Below are 22,089 nucleotides of genomic sequence, written 5' to 3'. Positions count from 1 at the left end.
AACTGTACTTATTGAACAAACAAGGATTTTACAAATTTGTTTTCAAACCCAGAGCTATGTTCACAGTAAAAAATGAAAATTAAATGAAAATTAAATGGACTGAGCAATACACTGACTTCATTGATTTTCATTTTTCATGCTGTGGAATATGAGGAAAATAAAGCAGAAAATACAGATTATGAGAAGAATATTACCTTTTAAATATCTTTTTCGCTTTAGACAGCAAGTGGAATGCTGGGGAAAATATCTGCAATAGCCACATATTTGGAATAAAGTATTTTAATGTAAACTTTATGGACTTTTCAAGCTTCAGCACCAATAAAGCTTTTTCCTCGTTCTAACTTCAGTTTTGCCCCTCAGTTCATGTTGTTATTCTTAACCCAGTGTTTTAAACTACCATCATTACTCAAAACACCCCAACGAACCAAACATGTTGATTTGTCAATTTTAATTCTCAGATTTCAATATGAATATCACTAATGTACCTAAAAATAAGACTTCTAGACAAAAATGCTAGGAAGCTTTCAAGGGACACACAAGGATGTGGTCTAGATATTTATAAAGGCTAACTTCAGAAATAGCTCCCCTCTGAACCCCCCCTGACAGAGCTCACATTCTCCCTCAGGAGATGCCTCACCTCTAAGGGATGAGAGGAGATCAATCTGGATATAAACTATGTGAAAACTATTCTTGTATCAGACTGTCACCATGACATCCAGGGAAGGCAATAAACTGCTGAAAATTGGACACAGGGAAAAAACCCCAACCTTTCAAATTATCTCTAGAGATTTCTAGGAACAAAAGTTGCAGTTGGTATATAAATCTGAATTCTAAGAAAATAACAGGGCTTATGGATTAAGAAAAATTTTTAACACCCAGATAAAATACCTGAAGAGTGTACATAAAGATCCTTTAAAGATACAGCTCAATTTCTCCAAAGTAACAGATCAGTCTTCTAAAAACCTCAGCTAAAAAAACAAGATGTTTATGTTCTTTATACTTGAGCCAAAGCCCATATCTCCAATGGTAACCCACACTGAAGCATTATGGAAAGAAATATAAAGTGATTCATCCTGTAAAAAAACAATTTACAATATGAAAAACTGATAGTCATTTCTATTAGGTTAAGAATTATCTGAGTATTGCATCATAGGATAACAAGAAAATGTAATAAGCCTAGTTAAGCAGAAACATTGATGCTAATTAGAAACAGAATCTCCCAAAAATAAACTCTAACTTTAGTACTTCAGGCATCATCTAACCAGAAGGAAAATGTGAAATGCTATAAAATGATACTCAAAAAAAAAAAAAAAAAAAAAGAAACTATCAGAGAGATTAAAAGTTCAGAAAACTACCATGAAATGAAAACCTACATTTAGTTATTTCACGGGTATACTAGGCTGATGAGAGGAAAATGCTGTTTATGGTTAACACAGCAAACAGAAACACTTTTTTAAGCATTTATGAGTTTTCAGGACTCTGATTTTCACTTCAGAAGAGAAGCAATTACTACTGTCATTTATTACTTGCCTTATTTTTCTTAGCAAAGTGTGAAAAGGTCTGAAGAGCTCAGACATATCTTCTGGTTTATGGTCCAAGTTTAATGGTCCCTCAGAGTAGACAACAAGGCCACTGTAATTCAAACACATGCATGAACACACACAAATGAAAATTTTATTACACAGAGCAACCACTGAATAGTCAGAAAAGCAACTGTACATAAACATTAGAACAACATTTAACTACATCTCGTTACCTTATTTTTGTCTTACTCACCCACAGCTAGAATTAGATGCTATTTAAAGTAACAGGAAAAAGATCCCTTCCACTCTGTTCCCCTTTCTTAAACATGGCAGAAAAAGCAATGGAAGCATAAAGGGAAGAACACAATTTACTTCATTGCTGCAGCTAAATTAAAAAAAAAAAAAAAAAACAAAAAAAAAACAACTAACACCACAAAGAAAACCCCACAAAGGAAATCTATTATCAAGTACATTGGGGGAGGTCCACTGGTTTGACATATTGCAGATGGCTTTTCCTTTCCAGTCTGTAATTTCCAGGTAAGGAAGCTGACTCCTGAGCTCCTAGTTTTCTACCTCCAAGACAAATTTAACATGGTATTGATATATGGTAAAAAAAAGGAAACAGAACATATTTTGAACAAACCATGCTTTTAAATCAACTCAGCACTTGCACAAATTTCCCTGGAAAGAGGTAAATTCACAACCTGAGAGCCTGCAGGTATTTCACTGTAGGTATCCCAACAGCTCCTCCTGACCAAATCACCACTGCCCAAGCCTGTTTGTGTATCATGGATTAAACAAAATCCACCTTCAGATCTGCTGTGCCACACCACAGTGGGTCTGAGAGGATTCCCAAAGGCACCACTCTGCTTAAAACCATTTCATCCTCTGCCCACTGCAAAAGCAATGCATGTTTCCCAAAGGCAAGCCATTCTCACAGCTGAGATTACACCAGTTTTCTTTTTCCAAAGCCATTCTCCCCTTTCTGTCCAGTGTCAGTGCTCTGTTACCCAAGATATTTCAAAGCATGTTTTCCTTTTCTTAAACTCAAATTCCATATTGCTCCAGAGAGCTATCCAGCACCCAAATCACCCAAAGTCTTTTGGTGGCCAGCCCCTCCCTAGCAAGCACCTGTGTGACCACCAAAGACACTCTGAAACACAGCAGCAAAGCTGATATCACAATCTATATGAATTTCTCTGAAGTATTAAAAAAAAAAAAAAGCCCAGAGGATTAAGGTTTTAAAGGCAGGAGCAGGGAAGAGGAGAGGAGAGCCAGAAAAAGTTGCTTTCTTTGCAAGTCACTTTTTTTTTTTGTGGCTTAAGACAAATTATCTTGTTGCCAGGGATACATAATTTTATCTTTTTCTCTATGCTTGCCAAGCTTCAACAAGCAGGCAGCCACAAAGTGAAGCAGTTATTGCTGACTCATGTCTTATGTTCTGCATAAGCAAATGTTACTGCTTGGCTCAGTGAAAGCTCAAGGCTACTCTCCTCAAACTTCTACCTGATGCAAGTCACTGTTCCTTTGGCTTTCAGGCAGTTTGCTTGCCGCAGAATTGAACTCTTGGAAGAAATTTTTCAAAAAAAAAGTGGGCTAGAGCACTACAGAAAAAAAATATTATGAAATGGCTTCTGTACATGTGTAACATTTGAAAGAGCTCTGTGATACTTCATGACAGTCATTTACTTTCTTATCACTGGCTAATTAGGAGCACTTAAACTTCTCTTCTTCTCTATCCTTCTTTGTAATTTGGGATAGACATGATCTGTTTGCCAGAGAGCCCTGGTTTTCCAGTTAGTGTTGATGTGTTCTCCTTCACCGTGTCTTCCAGCAGCTTCAAACTGAGTTCTCACATTCCTGTTGCCTTCCAATAATCAGATTATTACTGTTATTATTTTTAGAATGACAGTTGGAGACAATATACCATTTAACAGGAAGAACAGGCCCCAGGGACTTCCTGAGGAGAAGTGTATTACACTCAGGATTTGAAGGTTTTTATTTCCCTCAATTATCCTACTTATATTAGCTAACTGTAAAACATCCACAATGGTAAAATATTAAAAATATGCTGGCTTTACTCCAGAGAAACTGCTGCCTTAGTAAACCATGAAGGCTCATTAGGAAAAATGCATCTGATTTGTTCAATATTGCAAAAACTGCATGAAGCAAAAACACTGTCAATTTAGTTGAGTGGTCAATACAGGCACAAATCAACACAAAAGTTACATATTAACACTTCCCTTCAAGAGAATGAAACCTAACTCAACAGTTACAATGCAGTTTGCCATGATAATTGCTTCTGAACCTAGAGTCATTGAGAAAAAACACAAAAATTTAATTGAAAATTTGTAGCTTTCAAGACTTGTATCCTTATGTCATCCTATTTTTGAGTGTCACAAAATATCTGCTTTCAAAAAATATTTCTGACAATATGACTGATATTCCTAATTTTTAAATTTTGCTGGAGGATGCCTGATCAATTGTTCCTGCCGGCTCTATTTAGAGATCTACCATCTTTCTTTTTTTTTGTCTTGCTATTCTACATTAAACTGGTAATGATTTAGAACAAAACAATCCTCCTCTTTTATTTTTTAAAAAGTTAAAGCAAAATCAGGTGAAAGACAGTCCCTCAAAACTCTAAACACAGCTCTTCAAATCTTCAATAAACCTTTAAATGAGGCAGAGCAGAGTAGTTAAAAATTACTTACCATACAATGGCTAATCTTGGAATTGTAAACATTAAAGCTGGTTCATAGTCATCTATCATATCTTGAGTGAGGTATCCAAGCCTTAAGGCTCTAAGCAGAAGAATAAAATTATTTAGTGAGACATCAAAGTCTTGAAGAACACATTTCACTAAGGAAAAGTTTGAAAAAATTGTTATAAGCCAAACCAAACTGATAGCATTTAACTCATGCACTGGTTTTGTACAATCTAAACCACTATATATATAACTGATTGCTTAAGTATCTGCTTTAAAGAAAAATATAGTATAATACAAACATAAATGCAAGAAAAAAATCCCTTTAAGCATTTAAAGCTTTTATAGTCATTCAAAACACAATTCACTTGTATGAAATTTTCTCTATTTACAATTTCATGTCAAGCTTCAGCTTGATACTGAAAACCACTGGTGCTGACAATTTTTCAAATAAAAGAAACGTTTTTAAAGTACTAGCAGAAGTACTTGGTTTCATTTACAAATACAAACTGCTGTAATTATCAAGGTCAATCTCCCCCTTAACTAACAAAAAACCTAAAAAACCACCCAAGAACAGCACAGTTCTAGACTATAACTTACTGAAGTCTAAGGATTTAATATTTGGGGGAGACTTCATTGTCCTCAAATAACTTCTCAAATGTCTTAAGCCCCTTTTAAACTAAATCCCATTTTGCTTGGATTTTTTACTATATTTTCCAGGTTGCTTCACAGTTTTCAGATTTTACCATATGTTTCATAACATCCTCAAATTTCTTCTCTGACTAGTTCACATCAGTGTTAAAGATTGCAATGAAAACTGCACACGAATCCTGCTTTAGGTCCTCAAAAGAATGGAAATAACTTTTTCTTATTCCTTACCAGCATTGTCCAGCCAGTACTGCTGGGGGTGGACAGGACACAACCACAAAGCAAACCCTGGCTGGTGCCAAGAGTGGATGGACACACTGGTGTGTGGCTCATCCTCACTCCTGTTCCTTCCTACAGCCCAGACAGATTTCCCAAAGCTACAAGTAAGAAACCATCTTTTCCCTCTTACTGGGCAAATACAGAATCCCAGAACTGTCAGGGTTGGAATAGACCTCCAGAGATCAGCCAGTCCAGGTGACACAGGAACACATCCTGTGTGTTTGGAATGTCTCCAGAGAGGGAGACTCCACAACCTCCATGGGCAACTGTTCTGCCACCTCAAAGCAGAGAAATTCTTCCCCATGCTGCTGTGAACTTCTCTTGTTGTAATTTATGGCTGTTACTCCTTGTCCTGGCCCTGGGCACCATGGAAGAGAGCCTGGTACCATCCTCTTACACACACCTTGGAGATATTTGTGTGCATGGATCAGATCCTCTCAGTCTTGCCTCTCTAACAGGCCCAGCCCCCCCAGTCTCTCCTAAGACAGGTGCTCCACACCCCTCCTCATCTTTGTGGCCTCTGCTGGACATGTGTATGCCACAGGTGAGCATGTGTATGTGTGGTAGCTCTCTGACTGATGGAAGGTAACTCCTCCTACTCGTTGTGACCTTTTCTGAGTTGTAATCCTGTCCCCAAAATGCCTGAAACACCTCTTGGTGTCACATAGAGACTGTGGCAATGTGCTCTGCACTCCTCCAATCCTTGATGAAAGGACTGACCACACCAGACCCAGGGTCCTGCTTCCCAAGTTCCCCTGACATGACAGTGAAACCAACACTTATCCTAAGGGCCTCTTACAGTCAACTGGTACCTAATAATTCTACACAGAACATGATTCACTAATTTTCTTTTAAGAACAGTGCTGCACTGCTCAAAACCTCACTTAGGCTGAGTATTTCACATGCTGCTCCCCTCTACTGCCCATCTGCAGGCTACTTAATCTGTCACAAGGGAGAAGAAAAAAAGCTGTTCAACACAGTATATTACAAATTCACACTTTTCTTGGCACTTTATACTTCTAGAAGAACTCATGGATTGCTGAATTGATTTCTTTCATCATTGTCCCTTCATACATATAGAGCCAAAGACCAGTCCTTTGAGATTTTCAAGAGCTTTTATGAGTTCTTTATGAAAATCACTGGAGGTTCACAGATTATTTGAATCATTTCCTCATGTATTCTTGAATGAAATATCATTAAGTCTTGATGCCTTGAACAGACTAAGCTTATTTAAATGCTGAGTCTTCATGTACACATCTGTGACTAGGCATACCAACAAGACAGTTATTGTTGGATTAACTCTCGTGTTTTGTTTTGTATTTTTTTAATGTAGAAAACAAAAAACCACAGGTTTGTGCCTGCCAAGCATGCTTAATACCTTTGAATTTGGATACTTACTAGAAAAATAAAATACCTGGTGTTTTATGACAATTCTTCAATAATAATAGCTAATGTACTTCAATAAAAACTCAGACAAAGCAAACAAAAATTAAGATCTAATCCTTAACTTACCTCTCCACAGTTTCACAGAACAGTACAATAACCTCTTGCTGTACATAGTATTCTTTTGGAGACTTCACAGGTACCATGGCTGACACGTAACTACAAAAAATACAAAATAATGTTCCACTGTTTCACATGCTTTAACAATAAACCAAACCTAGGAGAAATCATCTTAGAAATCTAAGATGATTTCCTGTACCAATTTGTATTTATTTCAACAGCACTCACTATGAAAACTCTATTGTGTAACAATCTATGAGAAACACAGCCAAATTACTTATTGAAGTGGAATTGAGGCAGCGGAAGTCAGCAGTAATTTAGAAATATTATAATTATATAGCACATTTATGATACAATGATGTAATTATGATAGCACATTTAGCTATCAGAACCCTTTACTCTGTGGCACAGTGCCTTGGAAGGATCTTTACTGCCCCATCTTAAAGACAGAATAGTTTACTCTGCATTTCCTCAATAAAAAAAAAATCTGACTTAAACCAAACATTTTATCTATAATAATTTTATCTGAAATTAGATGAGTAAAATTCAGTTACCCAGATGACACAGTTAAAATTTGGCTTCATTTCTATGTGGAATTACTAGTAAAAGCACTAAGTCAACAAGGTAAGAAACACTGGTAGAAGTTTAGTGTTTTTCTGTCACTGTGTAACTTAATTGGTCATTTGTAAAATACAAGTAACACAGAAAGGGAAGAAGCTGTTTGCAAAACAACGGTGAAGAAAAATGCTGTACATAAAGAGTTGGTATTGACAGGCCAAAAACTGCACAGACACTGCCAAGAACCAGTTACTGATGTCACTGGTGTCTGCACTCAAACCCACAATTAAAAACATGTTTTTAGACAACATTTTCAATTAAAGTGTTTTCAATGTACCACAATAATGATGCCTTTTCTAATCAGAAAAAAACCTGCTGACCTGAGTGAAAGAACACAAGAGAATAAAAACTTTGAGGAAGGGCAAGCAGTAATGTGGGACATGACAGTCTATAGGTGATTGCCAAGAAATATTAAAAGACTACCCAATTCTAAGAAACGTGTTCTGCTAAGGGTAGCAGTGACTGTGTCAAATTAGAACCACAGATAATCCTGCCCATTATCTTGTCTATGGCCAGTGCCACAAACATCTAACATGCAGGCAAGTAGCTGGCTACACTCTGAAGCACAGTGCAAGACTGGTCAATGTGACCCTTGAAGAAAAAAGCATCACCCCAAAAAGCAGTTATTGTTACTGAAGCTATAAACCTCTAAGTCATTTTTCCATCACAAGTTATCAAATCAGTGATTTCCTGTGGTTAATTATAGTTCATGTTAAAAGCACTTCCTCCAAAAGAATTCAATTTGCCTTCTGAAATTCACTGGGTACATCTTGCTTGTACCACTAAAACAAGAGAACAAAACCTCTGTCTCTAGAATATTCATTATCATTCTTTTCTTTTTAAACATCTATTTGTTGTCTTTTCTCTGACAAAGAAAACATTAAGAGATTTATGGTTTCCTTTTGTGTCTTGGAAATTCTCCCTCAAATGCCATATGCCAGTATGCAAATGGGGGATTATAGTTTAGTTGGAGAGAGCAAATGTTGATTGCTAAAAAGCTATTTAGTTTTCATTATTGCTACACTGGAAGGAAAAATCTAACAATACACAAATTACTAAAGAATTCAAATACAATGATAAAAAATTTACATCATTTTTCTACTCAAAGAACATAGAGCGAAAGAGTCAATTTCCAAAAACCAACAAGCCAAAAACCAGTTGCACTGGCTAAGACATGGCTCACAACACAATTACTTCATCTGTTTTACCTTAATTCAAACTCAGCAAAAAGGACATCAAAATGCTTGAGGGAATCTTTCATTTTTTCTGTGTAGAGGTTCAAATCCCTTAAGGCCTGGTCACGGATGATATTTCTGACTTCCTCCAGGCTTCGGGTCAGATCCTTGGCCAAGGGCCTCATGGCCATACTCTCAATTTCACGATTCATAATAATTGAACCAGCAGCCAAACACTATGAAAGACATGAAAAGATAAAATATTAGTTTTTACAAAGTAAAAATACTTCTATACTCAAAAACAAAGCACAAGATGTGCTATTTAATAAGATGTGCTTTTGAACAAGGGCAGTAGTTAGCCCCAGTTGGCTGTGAATTATTAAACAAGTGAAAGATTAAGGCTGGTATGTCAAGAGTCAAAAGCTTTCACAGAAAAGGTTAGGGAGCAGCTCAGCCAGGGAGAGATGAGAAGAGGAAAAGGCTGAAGAACAAGAATGTCTTAGGGTGAGCACAGTGCTGACAGAAGAAGTAAAGTGATTCTCCCACCAGTTATGCAATAAGTATTAGCAGGATAGATCCTCTATGCACACACAGATTCCTTAGATAAAAGAGGTGGGAATCCAGCAAAACTACAGTCTATGGACTGGTTTGATTTGGATTTTTATTTTATTGTAAAATAAATCTGTTCCTTATAAAAATAACAAATTCTGCAACTGTGATGTCTTTTTCAGCAAAACTGCTCACACTGGCTATCACACAAGGATCCAGCAAGGCCAGCATCCTGCTTCCCACAAAAATCATGATAATATACAAAAATCAGGTCACTGAGTGATTCTTCCCTTCCAGTGTCTGGAAAGCAACTATTTAAGACTCCTTGCCCCAGGCATTATACATGGACTCTCTCTGACCAGCTGACAAAGACATTAACAGTAGATTTTTACTGTAACACATCAATACAACTTTTTTTAAAATCTTGCCACTAAACACAACTACTGGCTTTATTCTTTTATGGCTACATTTGGAAGACAGTGAGCACCAATATAAATCACACCTGCTGCATTAATAGAAATACTTCTGCTAACTGAGAAAATACAAGGTTGTTATCAAAAATCAGGGGTTTTTTTCCCCTTTTTTAAATCTCCATTTGCAGCTGTGTCACCTCCCTCTCCCAGGCATCCTGTGGATGGGAGCCACAGTATGAGGGACCTGCAATCCCAGAAGGGGTCCTTTCTCAGCAGTCTGATGCATTGATTTGAGGGCACTCAGAGAAGACCATGTTCTTACTTCTTATCAGCCAAAGCAGTGTTCATGGGAAGTATGGATAGAGTAAGTGTTACCTGCTGAGAGGGATTCTCAGTCTGATAACTCAGTGATTGTACTGACAAGGACAGAAGTGTGTACTCATAAAGCTCACACAACCTTCCTGCTCCATGAATTTACAGGAGGACAGTGCCTACAGCAGTAGGAGTTGGCATTACATCATCACTGCACATGTTCCTTTCCCTGAAACCAACAGGTCTCTCCAGCCTGAGGGTTGCACAGTGAAAGTTGGACTTGGAAACAGGTTTAGCTTATATAACACAGCAGTGAATAGAACAAGACTTAGGACTGGATTACAAAGCATTGACATACCAAATTAATTTTGTAAATTCTATCTGAGACTTCTCTGACTCAGAAGAGCCTACAATTAACAACTGTCAAAGCAAGTTTCAGAAACAGAACATATGGAGGCATATTGGACTGAACAAGATGGGAAATCTTCATGGAGAATGTGCACTCGAAGAAGAAAGGAGAAACTGGTAGAGGAGAAAAAAAAAAGGATATTAACAGGACTGCTTCAAATACAGGAGAGGCAACACTGAAAACAAGACCACAACATTCTGTTGTGTGGTGGGATGTCTGGACTAACCCCAGTCTCAACAAATTCATGGTGTCACCTTAAGTCACCTTCAGGCCAGTAAAGTGACAAGTTTTTCACTAAAGATGCCACAATGATTTACTTTTTTTAGCCAAAGACATCAGTACTAATAAATAAATATCTTGCATATCACAGCCTTTTGTTCTGACACTTCAGGCTTCCTTTGGTTAAAATAACAGAAGCAATAACACAACAAAAATTCCTTGATCCTACAGTTTGCTCTAGAAGAAAGTATTTGAGAGAAGACAAGAGAAGAAAAGTGGACTTCAGTATTCTGCAGAGGAACTATTGTATTCTTGGCATACACATGAAACAAGGCAGTTATGTGCAACAAATGACAGCCTGAGGTTGCATATTTAGGACGAGTTATAGCATAACCTAACCATTAAAATAAAGTGACAGCAGACATTCTATTTGTTGGAGATGAACTTTTGTCCTGATAAAACTCCCTAATACACTTTTATTTTTTATTTGTTATTTTTTATTATTTTGGGGGTTCTTTTTATTTGTTTCTAAGATCTTCAAAACACAAGATGGCTGATCAGGAAAAAAAAAAAAGATCACTCAGATGCTAACCCACAAAAGAATAGTTTTCAACTATAGAATACTGACAACACACAATTATGAAAATAACCTGGTATGCTCTTAGCCCAACCAAAACCCCATTTACAAGAACCCCACTTCTCTGAGCACCCCCAGAGCAAGTTCTCTTGTTTATTTTGCCCTGTAATTCGTTTTTGTACCTCTTTCAGAAAAGTCTGAAAAGGTTCTTGTGGCTTTACACAACAAAAAAAGTGTCTATTAATCCCAAAGAACAGAAGTGTGACAGACCTACCTCTGCTCCAAACCAAAGCTGTCCTGCAAGGTTGTCATGGCGAATTTCCTCTGGAAACTTCACACAGAAGTCTCTGTTGGCCCGTTCATGTGGAATGCATTCATCCATGATTTGGTTTATGATGTTCAAAACATTATCCTGAAACAAAACACAGGATACCATATATACTGTTTGCATAGAAAACATTTTTTCTTCTAAAATAGACTTTATTAGTGAGGTACCAACCAATTAAGTTAGAAAATGCAGTGTTTAACTCTCATGGTCTTCATACATACAGTGAAAACAGAGGAGAATACACAGAAACAAGAGCAGCAAACTTCACTCTTTGTAGTTTTCCTAGAAACTGTTTCTCAGATTAGCTGCACTTAACTTTGACTACTTTAATGGGACTTCTGATGAGGAGGCATGACAAAGACTCGTTACCCCCAGCTATCTGTACCTATCAGTAAATAAACTACAAGTACAAGTGAATTAGACTTATTCCATTTCCTCTCACCACACCAACAATACACACTCCCCTTATTGCCACAAAGAGCACCTGACAGGGAACCTTGCAGTTGTTAGAAATTGAGTTATGCTGGATCCATTTAAGCTCATCCTGGAAATCTAAAGCAGTTTACACACTTGAATCCCCAGTGGGCAAGGGCTGGCACACTCACCAACCATCTCATCCCCCAGACACCAGGAGGATAAAGGGATACCACACAAATTAGAGCTTTAATAACTGCTCTGATCTACCTCTGCACCAGGACAATGATCAAAGACCTACAAGCAGTTTCTTGATATGCAGTAAATAATCTGTATTCATTTATTTGAAAAGATAATTTTCACATTCCCCTGCTGGGAACTGTACAGAATTTAATTAACATAATAAAGGTAGATTGGGAGCATGAAAAAGGCTGAGTGCTTTCATAAAGATGTTTTGTCTTCTGCTTCTTCCGCTCTTTACAGAATTCATATTCCATTTAAAGTATTTCTCAAACAAACACTACCACATCTGTCTGTACAAAATTGTTTAACAGACAGAATTGCCTTAAATCTACACTTCACTGTTTTATTTTCCCCTGCATATAAAAAACAATAGAAGACAGGAATTTTGAAGAAACCTGCCCCTTTAATATGTTCCCCATCAAAAAAGAAAAAACCCACTTTAGCTACAAAGAATAATCCACATTTTCTGCAATTTCTCCACAGACTGCTGCACCTGCTGTTGCACCAAAATAATCTTAACATTAAGGCTGTAATTACAGTTGTCTTCATCCAAAATAATGGAATAAATTAACGATCAGCACTATTTATTACACACTGGTATAAGGCACTTTATTTGTTAACAATTAAAACACTTTCACAATAAAGTGGTTTTTGCGAGGCTGTCACGAGATAATAAATTTCATTTCAATAAAGTTGTAAAAAAACAAACAAAAAACCCCACCTCATACAGTTAAAACACATGTGGAAGTGTAACCATCTTCTTTAGATGTAAGACTGAAAATCAAATGCCCTGTAGCCCCTCCAGGGCATCACAACACAGACCATGGTCAGCAGGTACGAGAAAAGACAAGAGAAGAAAACTAGAATCACTGACACAAAATACCTGATTTTAGAGATGAAATCTCCCCCCTCACTCTGCTGGGCTCATTGTACTGCCAGGATCAGTGGGGCACCAGGATCCCTTAGAACCCAAAGGGATGCCCCTTGTAGGAACTGATGAAAAAACCAACCTTAACAACTCCCTGGGGTCATTGCAAGGAGCACTGAAGTGCAAATGCTGGAGGAGAACAGAGCAGAGATGCCCAGACCCTGCTGCAGCAGCAGCATCCTGAACCCCTGGCTGCAGAACACTCACCACCTCCCAGGACAACAGGGACTTAAGACAAGCAATCACATCCCAACTGGCATGACACTTTAGGGTCAGAAAAAACAGAATAATAGCAAGTTTCCTAGTCTCCTTCCACTTCTTAATCTATGGTATTGAGTATACTTCCCCTCCAATATTTAGCTAAATCTACCTGGGAACTGAAGTATTTTGAAAGTAGGTCTCCTAAGAAAAACAACTCCTAAACTACCCAGCTCCCACCCAAAGTAACAGAGCAAAGACTGAAACTGAGGATAACAACATTTACATTGTAGAAAGGCATAAGTCACTCATGAAGTGTTTCAAATCTGTTATTACTAATCTATTTTGAGACCAGGTGCTTTGCCTGTAGCTCTCACTTTATCACTAGTGCAATACAAGTTGGTCTTTATCATCAGGATGAAAAAGCCAGATTCCTGTTTTCAGAGAATTAATCGAAGTTTGTAAAGGCCTTTTTACATTGGAGAGATATAGTGGTAAAAAGCAATCTTACCAGTTAAAATTTCACAAAGTTTCACAAAATGCAGAGAAATATTAAGGCAGGAAACTGAGCAGAACACTATTCAAATCTGGTTATATGAGACTGTAAGTAATCCAATTACATTTTATTTTAGGACATGATATTCCAATTTATTTTACTTGTCAACCAACTTTAATATGGGGAAATGCAATTTTTCTCTTACTCTTTTCCCCCTAAAATGCCACACAGAATAAGAGGAAAAGCCATATTAAAAAAACTTTCCTCCCTAAATTTTATTTTACTTCAGTGGATTATTTTTTAAATGCAATCTTATTTGACAGCAGCTACAAGACAGATTGAATTTCCCTTACATAACCACCTATATACATATTCAAAGTTCCTGATGTATCAAAGAAGATTTTACACAAATAGAATAAAGAAAGACTCACAGCTGGTAGGAAACTGTTCCATGGTTTTGCTCTGTTTTTCTAATCATTATACCTGTTTAAAAGCTCAAAGTTTCTGTCTAAATCATCTCAGGAGATAATTATTACAAGCATCATGAAATTTTGTACCTTAATGCACTTAATTATTTCAACTAAAGGCAAGATGATGTAATGCAGATAATTCAACTTTTTACAATATACTAATGTTTAAGTATATAATTTATTTGTTTCCCACTTAAAAGACACTTAATATTTTTCCTCATTTCTTCAACATTCCTATAATCTCTAGATGCTTCTGCTCCAAAGCACTCAAGATCTACCAACACATCTCCATGTATGCCAAACTTTGAGTCAGGTATTTTTTTAAACATGTGCAGTACTACTAAGTTAAACTGCAGGTAATTAGAATTTTAATATACACTTCCCAATGGACATAGATCACAATAGCTCCATCTCCAGTAGCAGTTGTCTGGATGCTTCACATGGGCAGCTGGTTTTTCTGTCAGAGAGCTGAGTGAAAAAGCCAATTAAAAAGATGGGCATCTTTTCCTGCCTAGTCTAGCAGGGATACAGAAAGATCAGGAAAGAACAGTTGATGGAACTTTGATATAAAATGTACAAATACAGAAAGATTTCTACAAGGAAAATTGCTTTTGCTGTTTCAAGATGTGCAATTTCCCAAATTCTCTGTTGTTCTACAGGGTTTATTTTATTGTCCTACAGAAGAAAAAAAACCAAAACAAACCAACAATTCTCTATCACTTCCCTTCCCTCTTCCTCATTTTTCTTATGACACCCAGAGCAGAGTAACTTACATAAAAAATCTGGAATATTTGCTCCCATAATAATTTCAGATCTCAGATGCTTTAATACTGGAAGGATGCCAGCCAATTTAGACAGACTATCCAAGGCATTGTAAGCAATTTAGTCTTTTCTTTAGAAGAGCTTCAAGAAACATTCAACTTATTTAATTACAGTATTCTGCTTTGTAAGCTAATAACAAATGGGTTTGGATACATGGTAGCACTGAAATTTTGCTCCAACTTAAGCAACAGAAATCAATTAGTTGGAATTGAAGTAGTAAATCTCTCACTTGATCCATCTTTCCACATAAAAGCCTCCGGATTTTAATGCCTCCTTTGGTGGCTTTATCTGTTATCTTTTGGTTTATCTGCACGCTGGGATGTGCACAGTTTTGTTTCAGGTGCTCTGCTGAGGCTTTACAGAGCACAGGCAGCCACTGCAGAGATTCTGCTTTGGGATTTACTCCAAACTCCTCATTTCCTGGAAAAAACAGCTCAGAGTTTCACATAACAGACAGCACTTGTATTTCATTTTGATAGGGAAGATAATGAGTGGTAGTGAGACAATGTACGTAGGTAGCCACAGTAGAGGACAAAAAGTTGGTTTATTTTTGGCCCATCAGTAATTAGCCATACATGAAATAATTAGAGCATAAAGCTAACATCAATTACTGCATTAGCTTCCTGAATAGGTACCCCAAAAATGCCAAGAAATTAATCTTCCTTATACTATGAAACATATGTTTAGAGCAACAAAAGGCAAACTTATCTACCCTTTTGTACACGTCATTGATGAAATCTATAATGCTCTTCCACTATATTAAATTTAATATGACCTTTCTGAGGTCTTTTGCAAGACTTCTTCAAAGGAAGGTAACTTCCTGTGCTGTTCAGTATCTCTTTAACAGTCATGATTTGAATTATCAGTAAAATCCAGCCAAGGCAATGTGGTCTATGACAATACCACCATGAGCTAAAGAGGTGATATTTAAGCCTCTTAAATTAAGTAAGTCCATGACATTTTTTGTTACCTTTTCTAGCTTGGTAAAAGTTCTAGAACTCCTTCAACATCACATTATGGCAATCAGAAGTCACTGATGAACAAAAATTAATGCCAAAAATAAAGGAAGATTTCATTGTAATTAGAGCAATTAGTGAGTATTTAGGGTTTCATAGGCTACTTTAACAAAAGAATCCAGTACCAAGGTGGTGTCCTCTCTGATGTAACAAACAGCTTTTCAATGTACACACAAAAGTCCTGGCTTCAGAACCCAGACAGTTATTTTACATAAGAGATCCAGAGTCTCTCTGTGGTTTTCCCTCCAGTCCATCTTGCACAGATCCAAAGGCTGAGCTTTCAGATTCTTTTTGCCTCATTAGTTAATTGATTATTTCCTACTGGCAAGGTAGTACAATGGAATTGCCTGGCTTGGAAAAGACCTTTCAGATCCTCAAGTCCAACCACTAAGCCAGCACTGCCAAGTCCCCTGCTAAATCATGTGCCCAAGTACCACATGCACAAATCTTTTCATCACCTCCAGTGATGGTGACTCAGCCACTGCCCTGGGCAGCTTGTTCCAATGCTTGACAACCCTTTCCATGAAGGAAGTTTTCCTAATATCCCATCTAAACCTCCCCTGGCACAACCTGGGCCATTTCCTCTTGCCCACCTGGCTACAACCTCAGGTAGTTGTAGAGAACAATAAGGTCTTCCCTGAGCCTCCTTTTCTCCAGGCTAAATATGCCCAGCAGCCTCAGCCACTCAAAAACTTGTGCTTGGCCACAGCACTGCTGATCCAGGCCAGCTGCCATTGGCCTTCTTGGCCACCTGGGCACACCTGGCTCATGTTCAGCCACTCTCACCCAGCACCCCCAGGTCCTTTTCCACGGGGCCCTTTCCAGGCACTCTGCCCCACCTGTGGCACTGCAGGGGTTGTTGTGACCCAGGGGCAGGACCCAGCACTTGGCCTTGTTGAACCTCAGAGCCCTGGGCCCGCTGATCCAGCCTGTCCAGATCCCTCTGCTGAGCCTTCCTGCTATTGAAGAGATGAACTCTTCCACCCAACTTGGTGTCATCCAGAAACTGAGGGTGCAACTCATGAGACTCCACTTTCTAAAAGTAACAGAATTTTTCTGTGTATGAACTTTAGGGAGCAGCTCCTAGTTTAACCCATCCCACTAGAGAGTAATACCAAAACTCACCATGAAAAGGCACCTTGGATATCTAGCAATTTAAATTCTGTATTGCCCCAGCCTAGCAACAACAACTCTCAATAAATAAAAGAGGAATCCCCATTCACAGAGGGCAGAATGAAGGAGATGTCATCATGAATTACTGCCATCTTCACTTTGCCTTCCCCTGCTGCAGTGAAAGCATCCTGCATCCCCAACACATTCATTGCTAAGTTGGCATGGATCCAGCTTTCTTCCCTATGGTTCTCTGCTGCAAATTAATTCCCTGACCTGCAGCACAGCATTTTCATTCCACTCTGTCCACAGTCTTAGATAACAGGAGTTTCTCACAATGACCTACCTGATCCATGTGAGCAAGTGGAAACACATTGAAAAAACTTGTTAACGTGAGAAACTACAATTTAAGACTACAGTACTAAACATTATTAGAATCCTGTTTTCAAGGAAAAAAAAAAATTAAGTATTAATCACTCCCTACATGAGGTCAAATATGAAATGTAGAAAGAAAACAAAATTCCTGTTAGTTAATGGAGTTGTACTCATGGCCCAACTTACAGTCAAGCATTTTATATTTTAGAGTCATTTGCTAATTATTCAGTAGTGACCAGAAGTTTCTCAAAAATTAAGAAAAGCTGTTAAAAGCCAACATTTAAAAAGACACATTTAATTATTTTATTTACTGATAATCAATGTTTAACTCTGCAAGTTTCTTTTTCACCCAACTACAATATCCCGCTGATCACCTGACTTGACTGGGGGAAAAAAGGCAAATTTAACATCTGTGAACCAAACCCAACAGACAAAAAACCCAACTCTTCTGATACTTTTAAGTTACTTAGTGTATTTAGAACAACCACACTCAAGTTCTTTTGCAGTGAAGTACGGGTGAAAACATATGAAAGGGTTGACATATGAAAACATATGAAAGTCTGCCTGCTTGCAAAATAGATGTTAAGAGTTCTCACTCAATGGCAAACCCAAGTAGGAAGCAGGTACCTGACACCAACTGTTTGAAGATGTCAGGCAGCACAGAGAAGACATCTGCTAGAGCAATGCAACTCACACAAGTCATCACTACTAGGAGTAATGAAATGACAAATGTTGCCATCAGTTATAAAACAACTGAACTGGAAACAAAACTCTGAAGGAAAACCACTCAAATTAACAAGCTCTATGATGACAGGAAAAAAAAATAAAGTAGATATGTGTATGGTCTCAGATTTTAGCTAAATCTTGACATCATCACTTTAAAATGGCTGTTCTCAGTTTTTCTTTCTTTTTCTAGACTGGCACTGTCCCCACCAACATTAAATTGGAAGACATTGTATAAAAGAAAATAATTTTCTCCAAATAAGTCTTAGCTCAATCTCATGTCAAACAGCCTATTCATGGCACAAATTTTTGACTTTCCTGCAGAAATTCTCTTAAATACAAGCCTTATGAGAACTTTGCTCTAGAGTCCACCAGCTCTGTTCCAGTTTAAAAAAAAGCAACAGATACAATTCAGAAAACAATAATGACTCCCTCCTCACCACAGATCAATGAGGAACACCCAATGGGTTGGACAGAGTCTGCTTTTGGCTCTTCTTCTCTCTGTTGTTAAAAGGTATCTTGGTCTGCTTCAGTTTCTAAACTTTGTGAACATGAAGGTTTCTTTCCATCAAGTTCCTCCCTTGATCTCAGTAATTACCCCGCTGTCTCCTTCACTGACCTCTCCTAACATAACTAAAATAATGTCTCCAGGGTTACAAATTAGACAGGCAAGAAAGACCTGGCCATTACTTCAGCTAAAAGTATTCCTGGCTCAATCCACCCTGTTTAACCTCTGTATCAATTAACAAAATAACATCAGGAATAGATTCTTGCCAACTTCTAACCAATCATTAGGTTTCAGAACCCAGCAGGGAGTTCCTTTCACTTTCGGCTAATTTGTCTCCTTTAATGAGATCTATTTCCACCTAATTCTACAAGAAAACGTTCTTCAATGGACAGATGCAATCAAACAGAAAACATCCCACCTCTGAACTGTCTCACTGTTCACAGTGATTATGGTACATACTCCCAGTTTGCTCCTGTCAAGGATGTTAATGATACAATTAGTATTTCATAGATAACTCACTGCCAATCCACTACAGCACTGCCCTCTGAGTTCTGTAGCAGCTCTTCACAGGTACCCTCTCCATCAAGGGATGCTCCTTGATGCTGACTTCCTTTGTAAAAAGTGCTTCTCTTCAGCATGGATCCAATTCCAATAAAGCATAGAATGAAAGAGCATACATTTCCCCCCTAGAGATTCCTTATTCTCATACCACTTAAACTTATCAGATGGCAGGAGACACCTTCAGATAAGGTTTTTTTACTCCTGAAACACAAAGCCGCTTTTCATCACAGACTGGCGTCAGGCCACTTTGCAGTGTCAGCCTTTGGCAGCCAGGCCAGCTGGAGACTCAGCCCCCTGTCTCCCCCTCCCACCCACCCTGCAGTCCCTGGCCCCATGTCCCACCAGCACTCAGTGCTCTTGTGCTGGGGACATTTGGGAAGGGCTTCAGTGCACAGAGCCAGAGTGACCCACATCATTTCACTGCTCAAGTTCACAGACTCCACAAATACGTGCATCAGTACAGCTGAACAAGTGTTTGCAATGTAAAGCTGACCCCAGCTTATTTAAACCAGCCTTGGATAAGGATCTAAAACTTCAAAGCTCTCTCAAAGCTGTGCTTTGAGGGGTGCCATGCATAACTGTGGGAATAGGAACAAGAATAGTGTAAATTTTTAAACTGATGCTGCCAATGGACCATGGAATAATGCCTAAGGAACTGTGTGTGATAACTCAGAAATACACATTGGAACAGGGTTATTTTTTATATAAAATCAAAGTTAATTTCTTTTTGCCCATGCTCAACTACATAGCCAAGCAATAAAGTTAAGATATTTACTGAATCTAAAATGTTTATAACATTTCAACCAAGTGCCCAAGGGCTTGCTTGAATCAAAGACTGGGCAGGTCACATGCAGAGCTGCTAAAGCTATCACAGACCTCTGACCAAAACCACTCACATTTACAGAAATATTTCCTTCTGAAACCACTCTATGCCCTTGCATTAATACAATTATAAAGCTCACTCGTAACCCACAGCACTGGTAAATTTAAAAGCCTTTACCTGCTAGGAAAGAAAGAAAGAACACATTTGGCATTAAAAATCAATTAAAAAATCTGATTTCACTGAGTACAGAATTAATTGAGTTATGCTGAAGTTGTGCAGCTGCAGACAAAAGACAAAGAAAGGCCAATTGTGAAATTACACCACAAATACAGAGTTATATCCAACAACACTTCAACTGAAAACCAAGGAGCCCAAACCTTTAGAGACTTTCATTCTAAGAGTGTTCAAGCTTCAAATAGTTTCTACAGTCTGTGTATTTTAAATGAGTGATTTAAAGTTCTCCTAAAAATTTACATCAAGATAATGCTGCTTTCCTGGTTGAGGAATCCCCTCAATTTTCTTTTCTCAATTATAAATTATGATATGTGCATTTCAGAATAAGCCAGACAACCACAAATGTTTTAATTAGATCTACTGAGAAAACTCATCACATTCCAGCTACAGGGTTAAAAGATTTTACAGTCAAATTTGCAAAATCCCTATGGAGGAATATTGTACAAATAATAAACAAGGCTGGCACTGAGGCCAGAGGTTTGTACAAATGTATGAAAATGAAAAATAATTTCTCATACCAGTTATCAGGTAAGTCAAAAGTAAACATGACTCTGAAAGCCTGCTAGATTCCATCTCTGATTATTTGCGTCTGCATCAGACCCAAACAGAAAAAAGCGAACAAAAACCACACCAAAAATGACTTTTTCACAGCATCAGAACAATTCCAAAGCAAAAATTACCAGAGCTTACATCACAAAGGCAGTTTAGCTCAGAGCCTCAGTTGCACAAATCAATTGAACAAGCTTTGCAGCCTCGAGAGGATCATCATTTACCACCTCTACATGAACTATTACTCTGTTTGGTTATGAGCCCTGTGTATGTGGAATAGCAACAACCTCAGCAGCGGTTACAGACACTGCAGGGCAAGGGAGAAACCAAATAACACAAATATCTGCTGCTTGGTATTTGTGTAAGTCATCTTCGGGCACAGAAACCTTGAGACCTCTAGAGAACTGAAAATGTATTCTCAGGGCAAACCTAAGAATTTGTATTGTGTACATCATAAGTTAGTATCAAGAGCACTACATTTTCTGAATTAAATGCTGAGCTTTCCTCAGAACTATGGAACAAGGAGCAGTAAAAACATGTAAGAAGTATCTAGCTTTATCTCTTCACCAGGTGAAGAACCATGTACTTGGGGTAATGCTGCTGCTGCTTACCTCAACACCACTTTGACAAGTGTTGAAAAAATAGCACTACTCTAAAAAACGGAAATCCAGCAGGAGAGAGTAGGTGGTATAAGCAAAAAAAGGTAAACTTCCTTAATCAAGAGCACATTTTCTGCATAACTAATTTTATACAAGTATAGATTTGCCAAAGCCTTGAAAATGGGAAGTTTTTATGAGTGCAAGCAGTGCATAAGCCTGTGGGAACAAAGTCCACTACCTGAAGCCTGCTCTCCAACAGCAAATCCATCCTTATCACAAGCTGTTTTCATATCAATCATTCCAAACTTTTTCAAAGCAACACAAGCTTGCTAATACATGTAATACTTTCAAAAATGAATCATTTTTTAAATTATTGTCTTAAAGTCTGCATTATTTTTCACCAAGAAGACTGTGCAGCAATGAGTTAACGCAAATTCTTCCAAAAGCATAAGCTGGAGGCAGAAGACAACCAGTGCATCTTTACTCCAAAAGGAACTTGGGGTTATGAGTGAACTATTTAAGCTCATTCTCTCTGGCTAATTGTAAAGTTAAAATGACTGAACAAGCCACCCTAATGGCTAACAATTTATTTTCTTCCCATCACCTTAAATTCCAGCCATTCAATTAGTAGTTTATTGTTAAATTATACACTAATAGTAATGAAAGGGCAGTCTGAAATTATCTGTTCTTTCAAATGCCAAAACATTTTGCAATCCCTCCTTCCAACATGTAGAGCCCTTGTTGTGTCCAATATTTAACATAC

General features: G+C 37.8%; 1 protein-coding gene across 4 annotated transcripts in view; it reads right to left on the bottom strand.

Annotated features, from left to right (window-relative positions):
• ZFYVE28 (zinc finger FYVE-type containing 28) overlaps positions 1 to 22,089 on the bottom strand; it is a 146,334-nt gene that overhangs the window by 50,514 nt on the left and 73,731 nt on the right. For all 4 annotated transcript variants that reach the window (XM_036382413.1, XM_036382414.1, XM_036382415.1 and 1 more), the window contains exons 3-7: positions 11,204 to 11,341; positions 8,484 to 8,686; positions 6,667 to 6,756; positions 4,235 to 4,324; positions 1,531 to 1,632 (exon numbers count right to left, since the gene is read on the bottom strand). In XM_036382413.1, the coding sequence (XP_036238306.1) occupies positions 1,531 to 1,632; positions 4,235 to 4,324; positions 6,667 to 6,756; positions 8,484 to 8,686; positions 11,204 to 11,341 (623 nt within the window). The remainder of the gene's footprint in view (positions 1 to 1,530; positions 1,633 to 4,234; positions 4,325 to 6,666; positions 6,757 to 8,483; positions 8,687 to 11,203; positions 11,342 to 22,089) is intronic.

This window comes from Molothrus ater, chromosome 4 (genome assembly GCF_012460135.2).
Source record: "Molothrus ater isolate BHLD 08-10-18 breed brown headed cowbird chromosome 4, BPBGC_Mater_1.1, whole genome shotgun sequence".
Taxonomy (NCBI): domain Eukaryota; kingdom Metazoa; phylum Chordata; class Aves; order Passeriformes; family Icteridae; genus Molothrus; species Molothrus ater.
The sequence above is the reverse complement of the archived record's forward strand: the minus strand, read 5'-3'. Positions and strand labels throughout refer to the sequence as shown.